Consider the following 12,522-nt stretch of genomic DNA (forward strand, 5'->3'; position numbering starts at 1 on the left):
TCAAGGAAAAAGTCTTAGGATAGTGCTACTTTGTCTTGAACACCACCCCTCCACTCCCCGCCCCACCCTGACACTGGGTAATCTTCCTTTTAACAAAGGTAGCAGATCTGAGTTCATCCTTCAGGACCCTTTTGAGGGCAGAGAATGGAGCCAAAGTTTCATGAGGTTTTTATTGTATTCATTCCTAGGTTTACTGTCTATTTTTGGTAAGTGATACTGGCTTAGAATTTATGGGAGTGAGACAGGGTTTACTTTTAAAATATATTTATTTCAGGATAATATTAAGTAAATAACAGTACAGTTTGTACCAGGATCTGTCCAGTATCATGAAAATAGCACAATAGGGACCGAGGTTTGGGCTTCACAGGCCCAGCTGACCTTCCTGCTTGAGGTTGGAATGGCTTTGTGGCTCCTCTGTCCATCGCTGCGTCATCCCTCCCCTCCCCCTCCTCTGGCTCCCTGTCTGGTTATCCACTCGTGCTTATCCGTGTCTGGAACCCTGTTAAAGACTGGGAGAGTGTTATCGGGGGCTGGGATTAAGATGCCATCCATTTCCCCACTCCAGTCTGACCCAGGGCAGGGCACATGACTTGTCTGGCCCTTCGATAATTACATCTTCAAAATGGTGAACATGAAGTTCTGGGGGCAAGAATGCGCACAGCTGGCTTTGATGTTCTAGTTCAGAAGAGGGAGCCGCCACCCTGCCCTGGTTAATCCTGCCCCTGGCTACTGCTTCCTCTGCATTACTGCTTTCCTACCTTGTGGTCTGTCCTTCCAGGGCCAAACCAAACACATGAAAGAGACAAGTGTTTGCCATTCATTATGCATTCTGCTCGGTGGGCTGTGCTTTGAAGGGAGTGCCCCCCCCACTCTCCCCTCCCCACTCTCCTCCCCACCCACCCCCACCATTAGCCTCCATGGTGCACACTTGGTCATAAGTATGTTTGGGTGGTGAGAGAAAGGAGGGATGTTTTTGAGATTCATCTGTAGCAGTTCAGAGGTTGGTAATAGCCAGCCCTGTACAACTATGCCCGGTTTCAGTAAAGACTCAGAGCCAGGAAACTGCATTGCCCTTCAAGAAGTCTTATTTCCTCCCTGACCTTACTTGTTCTCTCCTTCGCCATGGCATGCCTGCCACTGAGGGGCCTGGAAACAGATCCATGCCTTGGGCAGGGAGGGTGAGTTTGGGGGCAGGTTTGAGACCTTGCCACCCACTCCGCATTCCTGCTGGAGGAGAGCAAGTAGATTGTTATCTGCTCATGGAGCCTTATTTCCAGCGGAAGAGTGACCTGGAGGGGCCGTGGGAACTTGTCCTGTGGGAGTGGGTTTAAAAGAAGAAGTCTTGGCTGACCTTGGCAGCTGGTGGCAGGAGCTGAGAACAGTTGCTGGGGGTTGGCTGGGGACTGGCGCCTCTGGAATTCCCTTTATGGCAAGGTCTGTTAGATTTTGATTAACAAAGTGTTAGTTCAGTTCTTCTAGAATATTTGTCAGAGGGCCATTGTACAGTGGCCAGTTATGATTGAAAGGAAGAATAATTATGATAGTAGCTCACATGTACTAAGCATCTATAAATTGCCAAGCAGAGTTCAACCCTTTACATACAGGAACCCCCATAATCCTAACCAGCACCCTGAGAGAAAGATATCATTGTCCCCCGTTTCACAGATGAAGTAACTGAAGCCCAGAGAGGTGAAGTCACTCTCCCAAACACAGGTAGTGTTCGTTGCACAATTCAAACTCATGCCTGTGCATCTCACCCATGGTTGCATATTTAACAGCAGAGGTGGGATGGAGAACTCTGGTCTCCTGAAAGCCTATTCAGTACCTTTTCCTAAATACCATGTTGAGGCAACCAGGACTATCTTAGAAAGCCTTTTCTCTGTCTTCTTTAAATGATGCTGCTTTGGGGAAGAAAAGCTACAAGATTTCATCTGTGTAGTCTATCCATCCTGTTGTATTCTTAAGCATGGGAGTGTTTTTAGGGAGTCAAATCTAATTACCCAGATGGGGAATTTATTTTAAATAACCACCTGCGCCTTCATCTGGACTTTGAAAGGATCTTGAGTCCCCACTGAGGGTCAGAGTCTGTGCATTGTGATTTGAACACAGGTACTAAAAGATTTTATTGTGGAAGACTCCTTCTTCAGTTTATATTCTCTTTTTCTCTTCCTAGGATTATAGTTTTTATTCTGAGCTGCTGGCATGTCTGCAGAGTATAGGACAGATGTGTCCTAAGTACTGTTCTGGGGCTGATTTTACTGACTGGGAAGAAATCCACGGAGGGCTCTGGGTTCTCTGGGAGGCATATTCTCATTAACTCAGACAGACGTGGTAATTTAAGTTCTTTACGTTGAAGACTAGGTGAGGAAAACTAAAATGGGAACCAGCATCTCCACCCAGCTTAAGTTCAAGATCCTGTCCTTGCATTTTCTATTCTAGTTTGAATCACAGCCATTCTTAACAGCATCCCTTGTTATAAGTTTATTTCCTCCCCCCTTCCCTCTCTTGCTCCCCTTGTCCCCTCTGTACCTCTGTCTTTTCTCACTCCCTTCCTTCCTTCTTTTCTTTGTCTCTTTTCTCTCCCATTTTCTCACAAACTCTTGATTTTTTATACTTGATTTTTCTAATCATTGTCATATCCTAGTGAAGGAAAAAGGGTTGGACTTCATCAAACTCCAAGGGCCTCTGCTATCCTGGATTGTCAATTAGATCCCTTTATAAACTGCATTAACACATTCAGGCCGTAAGGGGCAGGTCTAATCCACTGATTTTGTAAGTAGTGGCTTACAAGTGATTGGATTCCTGAAGTTTCCTACCGCAGAGGAAGTCAGCCGTTCCTGCTCTGGAACCGTCCGATGCAGTGTCAAACGGAGAGGACAGCCCCGTCGGAAAGAGCCACTTGGCATATGGTTTAGGCACTTTTGCTGCAGTGGCCTCAGGTGGAAAGCAGTTTGGTGCCAAGCGATGGGAGACCTGGATTTACTTCCAACTGGAACTAATCAACGCTGTCACTTGGAGAAAGTCATCTGTCTCTCTGTGTAGATCTCCTCATTGGGAAAATGAGAACAATAATCCCTCCCCAGTATGCTTCTTAATTTAAGGCATTTTATAAAAATTTAAAGTACTGTAAATAATGAGTGGAATAAATATAACTAATATTTATAGGTGTTTACTGTGTTAGATATTTTATATATACATGTACACACGCGCACACACACACAGACACACACCTTTCCCCCTTCATCCACCTCATTTAATCCTGGCAGCCACCCTGAGAGGTGAGCTAGGTGTTTTATCCACTCTGAGCTAATAAAAAACTTGAGGTGCTGAGAGGTTAAGTCCTAACTCAAGACCACACACCTGGTTAAGTGGTCGGCCCGATTCTCCTAGTAGCGGGAGAACCCAGTGGAGCCCAAGCTTGGCAGCTGGCACACCTGGCACCCAGCTGGGCCGCAAGACCAGGCTGCACTCAGCCCTGGTGGCCGTGCAGGGCCCAAAGCAGCCAGAGTCCTTGGCCTGGTGCTGCAGGCTCTGAAGAGCTTCATCTTGGGTTCCAGATACCCTCCGGACTATCCCTGTGTGCTCTACAAGTACCAGCATCCTTTATACCTATTAATGCATGAGAAACATTGGTCGGCTCCCGTCTAGACCACTCTACCTCCTCGGGTGTCAGCTCTCAGGTTCCTGACCGCCTCAGCGACTGAGAACAGAGAGCAAAGAGCCCCTCAGAGCCACACTCACCTTTCTAACACCATCGAGGGTAACTTTTAACCAGAGCTGTCAGAGTTGTTCATCTTGTTGGCTTTGGGCCCCAGAATGTGTTACGGTCTAAGGCTGGTCCATGACTTCACAGACAAGCATGTTCCCTAACCAGGGAGGTCTGGTTTTATGTGGCCTGGGAGTGGTCAGTCGTTGTGCATCAATCATTCTTCAATGCCAAGTCCAAGACTTGCCTTTCAGATGCTTCTGTGTCTGATGACTGTTTGCCTGGGTTGTCCTTTGTAGTGGACCCCACATGCATGGAAAGAGTTAAAATTAGTAAAGCAGTTTTATTAACCACTTTAATAAAAGTTCAGGGGACAAGCTGAAGACCCCCAGGAACAGCATGTGCTTGAGCTCTGTGAGTTGTGGTTTTGATATCTCTGCTCTACATGATAAAGACAAATAATAATATTAATACTATAGTGCATAGAGCAGGGGTCTTGTTACTCCCATCTCTGAAACTTACACCAGGCCTACAGTTCATCTTTGTGCTCTGTTTAGGTTCCTAATGATTGAGTCAAGCTTATTTCACTAGCATTTGAACAGTTTTGAACGATACCATCTCAATGAGGTTAATTCCACTTGGGTCACCTCTTACTACACCCCTGTTGTACAAGGGGCCTGAGATAGCTTTTCCCCTTTTGTTGATATTTGATGCTTATTGAAGGAAGTGATGATCCCCAGTGGCTCAGGACTGGATGCCCCCAGACAGGAGGATGGTCATATTTCATGGCTGGGCTCAGTTCAGGCAGTAACTGGCCCCTTTGCCTAACCCAGCTTACTTCAGCTCTTTGCTAGAAAGATAAAGAGCATCAGAAAAGCACTGAGCTGTGAGAGGGAACTCCTATAGTTACCAAGATTATTAGTAGTATGAAGCTCCTGCTGGAGAAGCTTTTGTTGCCTTCACAGACACACAAACTGTGTCTGGGGCAGTGGTTCCTGGTGCTGGTCTGTGACTTGGTGTGGGCTGGCTGATGGCTGCCTAAGAGCCATTTATAGAGCTTATAAAATACATAGTTGTTGGCCTAGAGCAGGGCCTGGGAATCTGTATTTTTCTAATGTGCACCCTAGTTTGAGAAGCACAGTCCTAGGACTGCCTCCTATAATTTTGCAGTTACTGTTCAAGTGGTAGATTACAGTAGCCTTCAATTAAATTTTTTTTTCCTTGGAAGTCCAATATTCCGACCACTTCATATAACTTTCTGACTCAGATGGCCTTTTTATCATTCTGATATATAATACCTCCTGTGTCCCACCCTTCAGCCAATCATTTGACCAATATTTAACAGCTATGGAAGATGGGAATAAGGTAAAAAGATCAAAAGACACATAGTTCTAAGACTACAGGAGTCTTTGATCTAGTCAGGAGACCGATGAACAGTAAACCAACCCTTGTAGAACAATTCATTGTTTCAGCTACAGTGGGAGCAGGTAGAATTTGCTGGAAAGTCAGGTAGTGCATCCTAGGGGAAAAACCCTTTGATTGAGGCTTGACAATGGAGAGGATGGTTGTCAGTGGTAGGTGAACATAGGAGAAGGCGGAGAGAACATCTTTGCAAAGGCTTAGTGGCCAGAGAGCCTGATAGGCGGCTAGAACTACATGTCTCTTAGTTTTGCCGCCATATAAAATATGAGGCAACATGTGATAGAACCTAACAGAGTGGATGTACTGACAGAGGCCAGCTCCTGAGGGGCTTGGAGATCACGTGTGGTAGTAGTTTGTATTTGACCTCATTAGCACATCTTCTTTGCCATATATGTAGGTTTTGTCTCCACATCTCATTGATCTGTATCTTTAAAAAATCCTTCCCCCTGACCATACAGTATGATGAAATTTCTTATTCTTACCCAATACCTTGGAAGCAGGAGAGAGTAAGTGGTAATTGGCTATATCCCCGGAGGAGCCCTAGCTTCAATTCTCATTTTCTGGCCCTGTTCACAGTCTTTGATTTCAGAAGCCAGAAGTCAGCCTGTCTGTGGGGCTTCCTTCCCCCTTTAAACCTATGTCCTTTTCTGAAAGCCCTACCTCACCAGCATCATCTCATGCCATTTCCCTCCTTGATCCCTAAGCTTCCTCCACACTGATCTTTTTCAGGTTTTCAAAGAAACAAAACTTCTTCCTACCCCAGGGCCTTTGCACACACTGTTCCCTCTGCCTGCAGTTCTCCATCTAAATTGATCTTCCCTGAAAAGGCCTTTTCCAGCCTCTATTTAAACGAGCCCCACTCCCTTGTATTTTGTGACACTTGATACAATTTTACATTGTTTTACTTATTTTGATGACTTTATTTCTTTATTGCTAGACTTCCCCTTAAGTTCCATCCAGGCAGTGACCTTGATGGTGTGGCTCACTCACAATTGCATCCTCCCCACCTATTTAACAGTAAATATTAGATACTTATTTGCTGAGTGAGTGGATGTGTGAATAATGCATGGATGGATGGGTGGAGAGTTGAAGTCTGTATGTTGAATTCTTAACAAACTGCAGCCCACCATTGTTCTTCAGGTTGCAGTTCCACTCATCCAGGCTCCTAGGGATTCTCTTCTCCCCCGTGAACCCAACAAAGCTATGTCCATCCTTCATGGCTGTGGTCTAAGCTCCATTCATTTAATGAAATCTGTGATCTCTAAAGCTGACAAGTGATTTGTGTCTCTCCTGACTTATAAATAAAATATATGTTTATATTTTGTTAATAACCTCGGAGTGTATGTGCCTTGTTTCCAGTTGGATCACTTATCCAAACTTCATTTAAGTTATAATTTTTAAAAAGACGTTTCTCATAAGAAAGGAAATTTTTTTTCACAAGAAAAGCAATAAAGAAATATGTTTCAGAGAATGTGAGAAATACTGAGTATAGTGAAGCAAATATGAATCCTGCATAATTTCTCCACCTTGAGTTATACATTCCACAACTTTGTGTGCATGTGTGCACATGTATAAGTATCCTGAATTTTAAACATAACATGATCCCCCTGTCATATAAAGACTTTTAAAGGCCATTTCATTGTATGCCTGACCCTAAGTTCTGTTTTTGGGAATCACTATTGAGTGCCAACAGAATACCAGACAGAGTGCTAGGCACTGAGGTAGATGTTATCCCACTTTACATTATATAGTGCTTTCTGGAAAAAGACAATATAAAGAGTAGCTACATTTCTGAGTGGCTATGATAGGTTGCAGAAATAAGAGGTGAAACTCCAGAATAATTTGAATAGGGTCAAACGAGAGAGACTGGATACCTAACAGAAAGACTGAGTGCACTGAGCACACAGATGTCTTAAGAAAATGGTTTCTGCTAAACCTCTAAAACAATGAATTGGGAGAACCTCGGCAGACCTCTCTTCTCTGAAATCCTGTGAGAATGACTCCTGTTTTCCTTCTTTTCTAGAGCGACCGTCTTCTGATCAAGGGAGGCAGAATTGTCAACGATGATCAATCCTTTTATGCTGATATTTACATGGAAGACGGCTTAATAAAGTAGGTATATAGTAGTACCCTTTGCTTTGTCTTTTGAACTTTCTTCGTTAGAGGCTCAGAAGGAAACTTGCTTCTTTTTTGCTTACTAGCCCATTGCTTCTGTGTGTTTCATTTCTCCTCCTTAAAAATGAGTTTTTATTTTAGCCCTTCAGTCTGGGTGCACATAATCCCTTAAAAATGGGAGCTAGCCTTAGTTCACTTGGATTACATGAATGAAATGAAAAATCTGAATTCAGTCACCCAAATGATGCTAAGGGCCCCTTTGGGCAAGCTGCATTGATGGGCACTCTATGTGTCTTGGAGAACTGGGAGATGTCACCACTGTCCTTAAGGTCACTGGAAAACGTCCACAAATTACAGCACCCTAAAAATATAAGGCCTAGTGTAATAGGTACCAAAGGAGTTCAGATGAAGATAAGTAATTTAGAAGTGCACAGGGAGGAGAAATCCCTTCAGAGGAAGGTTTTGAGATGGAGAGGGCATTTAAACTGAACCTTGACTTAGGTAGGACTTGGATAGGCAGAGCACAGATAGGACATACGTTTCAGGCAAGATTTCCAAATAGATACTTTAGGGATATATAATTACTTTACAAAATGGTTTGCTATTGGATGCCTGTAAGTAGCACAGCCAGGTAACCTTTATGTGTAGCTTCATAGTGACCTTTAAAAAAGGATTTGATTTACACATAGCCTTCATCACATAAAGCAGGGTACTTCCCCACATTGATAAGATATTGTATAAAACTGGTATATCCAACCCATCATATGAGCCATCCCTGGCCTCATTCAGTTTTATTTTTATCTTATTCAGCTTCATTGGCTAGCTTAAGATTCTGGTTATAGATTGCTTACTTATCTTTGGAAACTTGGCTTAGATACAACTTTCTGTAGGCCAACATTCCTTACCAGCTCCTAAATCTAGGCTAGCTTTCCCTTTGATGAGCTTTTAAAAACCCTGTGCTTTTATCAATCATAGCAATTCTGACACTGTTGGCCCTCTTAGAGCAAGGACCATATCTTATTCTTCTCCGTATCTGCAGCACTTAACCCAGTACTTAACACATAGAGACTTTTGTAAGAGCTACCTTTTATTGAGTATATAGTATGTGCTCGGCACTGTGTTAAATGTTCTACATGCCTTATCATTTAATCTGCCAGCAATCCTATGAAGTGAGTACTCTTATTACCCCCTTTTCAGAGGAGGATAGAGGAGAAAGAGGAACAGAGAGAGTAAATAACTTGCTAAAGATCAACATATTAATCAATGCATTGAATGAATGGATGAATGAATGAATGAATGGATGAATGAATAAACAAATGCAAGAATGAAGATATTTGTGTTTGGTAGCCTTGCCAATTTGCATAAATACTTTTTCATATTAGAAGTAGGAAAAATGGAAGTGTTAGACAAGCCAACCAGTGTAAAACAGTACTTTCATCAAAATATGAGCCACGATTAATTCTACATTTTTCTCTTACTAAAACATTATTGTGTATAGTCCACTCTCTGGCGGAAGTCTGTTCCCTCATTTAGAGATTTTCAGAGTTGGAAAAAAATTTAGTACCTAATGCTTCTTCCTCATTCCAGAGCTCATGGCAGGCATCACTAATTGATCACAGAACTTTTCACAGTTGAGCCCTAAATACAGGCTCAGAACCCATCTTCACGCAGTGATTCAGGCACCTACTACCATAGTTGAATACATAAACTGAGTCTTCTTTGCCATCTCTATTAAAATAGACTGGAAGGATGTTATAGAAGGAATTTAACCATCAGATGTGTGTGTTGGTGGTGGAGAAAAGGGTGTATAAACATGATCTTCATCCAGTCCTATAAAATGATATATCTCCAACAACATTCTTAACTCACAAGGCATAGAAACAGAAATAATTTCCTCCAGTTATTACAGAATTGTCTCCTGTGAAGATTGATGGAGTGCCTGCTATGTGCAAAGAAGTTGTCTCAGGCACTGGACACGTACTGTGTCACATGCTATGGTAGATATCACTGGGACCCAAATCATCATGTGCTCTTCCCCCAGGGACCTGAGAGTCTTTTGGGGAAGTGACATGTCTGTACATGCAAAGCACATGACATCACCAGGTAATATCAATATCAAGTATTAAGTTAGTAGAACAGATGTGATCCAGAGGAAGGAGAGGGCTATGTGAGATTAAGATGGTTATTGATTATAATAGCTGATATTTACTGAATTTTCATGTGCCTAACTAACATGTTCTTTGGGCTTAACACAGATTAACATTTAATCTACACAACAGACCTATGGAGGAGGCACTTTTATTACATTTTACAGATGAAAAAATTGAGACATGGTGAGGTTAAGTAACTTGGCCGAAGTCATAACGCTAGTATTAGCAGATCCAAGATTGCAAATCCACATAGCCCACATCCAGGGCAGAGCCACACTCTTAATTATTAGACCTGGCTGTCAGTTGAAACTTGACCAAGGAGGGGAGATAGAAGCTAAGCTTTCAAGGATTAAGGGGACCTTGATTGGTTCAGTGGGGAAAAGGAGGGAAGGCTTTTCTTTTTCAGACTGGGTGTTATACCAGTTGTCAAAATTGGTAGAAGCATACATACATAGGCACAGCCAAGCCAGGCAACTCTTCATGGCCTTGGTTCTCAATTTCTCTTAGAGGTGAATCAGTGAGGGAGGGAAATGGGAACACACTGGCCAGTATCTGGACTAGAATGGAGTTACAATCAAGGCTGCATTTTTTCCACAGTGTGTTTTGAATTGTGGTGGCTCTGTGATGGCAGAGTGGTGACGTGGTAAGGGTGAACTCTTAGAGGTGTCAGGAAGACTTAATTTTAGTTGTAAAACTTAGATTTTGCCAGGCAAGTGGTAGACTTCTTCCTACCCCAGGAGAGTGTCTTTCTTAGCTGCCTATGAACAAAAGCAGAAAGTATTCATGCCACTGGCAGTGGGGTACATGTGTCCCCAAGGTAGGAGAGGGCTCAGGATAATGTAGAGCCTTAAGAAACATAAGTCTGGGGCTTCCCTGGTGGCGCAGTGGTTTAGAATCCGTCTGCCAATGCAGGGGACATGGGTTCGAACCCTGGTCCGGGAAGATCCCACATGCCGTGGAGCAACTAAGCCCGTGTGCCACAACTACTGAGCCTGCGTGCCACAACTACTGAAGCCTGTGCGCACAGAGCCCATGCTCTGCAACAAGAGAAGCCACTGCAATGAGAAGCCTGCGCACTGCAACGAAGAGTAGCCCCCGCTCACCACAGCTAGAGAAAGTCTGCGAGCAGCAATGAAGACCCAATGCAGCCAAAAATAAAATGAATAAAATAGGTTTAGTAAAAAAAAAAAAGAATCATAAGTCTACCTGGAATTAACTGGATGTTTCAATCAAGGATGTGAACTAAGCAACATAGATGGTCTGTGTGGTTACATTTGTATTTGCCATTTGTCTTGTGTAGTGTGCCCTTGGCATGCTTATTGGCTTCCTTCCCACCCCAGTCTCCCCCTCTCTGTGTCCCTGGGATGCTCTGAAGCTTCTTGGGTGAAGCTGTGTCTGGTGGAGGTTGTCATAATCACCTTCCTTGGCTTGAAACTTCTACTGAGATGCTGACCATACAAAAGCAGCTGGTGTAGGCATCTGCATCTTTGGCTTCCTCTTTGAGAATCTGCCATCAGCTGTGATTGACAGATAAACTAACAGGGAAGGACGGAATTGAGAGTGAAGTCTGAGTTGTGAAATGCCCTAGACAGATTCCATTTGTTATTAGGAGCACAGATGAACCCATTTAGAGGATAGCAAAGTTCACACACCTATTCTTTAAAATGATCCTTTACCTCCTTCAGTCTCTCCTAACAGTTCATTATTTTACAGCCATTCGGTCCTTCTGCAGATGTTCTTCCTTACCTTTAAATAAAGAACAAAATGAAAAGGATAATAAAAACACTTATTAAAAAATATTTATTACGCACCCTGTATTCTAGACATAGTTAAACCACTGGGGTTACAGTACTAAGCCAGGACACACGGTCCTACCAAACAGCATATCAGATTGTTTTGTGTCTATAAAAAAATTGTTTTCTGGATGGACCTAGAGATGATCATACTAAGTGAAGTAAGCTAAAGACAAATATCTTATGATATCACTTGTATGTGGTATCTAAAACATGATACAAATGAACCTATTTCCAAAACAGAAACAAACTCACAGACATAGAAAACAAACTTATGGTTACCAAAGGGGAAAGGGGGGTAGGGATAAATTAGGAATTTGGGGTTAACAGATACACACTACTATATATAAAATAAACAACAGGGTCCTACTGTATAACACAGGGAACTATATTCAATGTCTTGTAATAAAAAAATGTTTTCTGTTATGGATACCTGTCTTTATTTGTTTCTAGATTGCTAAACTTGTGAATCACTTGCAAAAGACTACTTTGATAAACATAAGTTACAACATTTCAAATCCTTATAATACTATGTTTATCTTGGAAGTCATTCTTTTAAATTGCTGGTTGTTTCCCTGTCTCACCAGGCAAATTGGAGACAATCTGATTGTCCCTGGAGGGGTGAAGACCATTGAGGCCAATGGGAAAATGGTGATCCCTGGAGGCATCGATGTCCACACTCACTTCCAGATGCCCTACAAGGGAATGACCACAGTGGATGACTTCTTCCAAGGGACCAAGGCTGCCTTAGCGGGGGGCACCACCATGATCAGTAAGTCCCCCGACTTTACACATTTGTGTAAAGCGTGCGAGGGGTCCTAGGGAGTGAGTCTAACTAACATGTTAACTGCAGTGGTCTCTGTTGGTAACTCGTACACTTCCCCTCAATTCAGTTTTTAGACTTTCTGCCTGATGAGACCTGAGAAAAGCTGGTTATAGTGAGGACGTTGGCAGCTCCTGTAACCGCATAGAGGAGATTCAGGAGGTTCATGACCTTGAAAGCAGCTGTTTTCTCTGTCTGCCTTAGAGCAGGGGCCCGGTATACCATGGGTGGGGAATCAGCACTTATCATCTCTGGACCAGTCTCTGTGGAAAGTGGACTTAAAAAGTTGTGGATCGTGGGCAAAAAGCGATTTCAGGACTTCCAACTTGGGTCTGAGGCAGCACGGGCGGAGAGTACAGGCAGAGCAGTGAGAATGGGGCTGAGAAGCATCCCAGAGAGAATGATGATGAGACTTGCAGTTCTTGAGAACTTAGGAGGCTTCACTGGTGGTTAGTGTTATTTGGTCTGTGCTGTATTTTGACCAATTCCTATCTTTAAGATTGGGCAAGCTGG

The 12,522-nt window shown here is 43.1% G+C and overlaps 1 protein-coding gene across 2 annotated transcripts in view; it reads left to right on the forward strand.

Annotated features, from left to right (window-relative positions):
• DPYSL3 (dihydropyrimidinase like 3) overlaps positions 1–12,522 on the forward strand; it is a 115,902-nt gene that overhangs the window by 70,440 nt on the left and 32,940 nt on the right. For both annotated transcript variants that reach the window (XM_082623989.1, XM_082623990.1), the window contains exons 2-3: positions 7,152–7,240; positions 11,774–11,958. In XM_082623989.1, the coding sequence (XP_082480115.1) occupies positions 7,152–7,240; positions 11,774–11,958 (274 nt within the window). The remainder of the gene's footprint in view (positions 1–7,151; positions 7,241–11,773; positions 11,959–12,522) is intronic.

The sequence above is a fragment of the Mesoplodon mirus genome (assembly GCF_964341445.2).
Source record: "Mesoplodon mirus genome assembly, chromosome: 5".
Lineage (NCBI taxonomy): Eukaryota > Metazoa > Chordata > Mammalia > Artiodactyla > Ziphiidae > Mesoplodon > Mesoplodon mirus.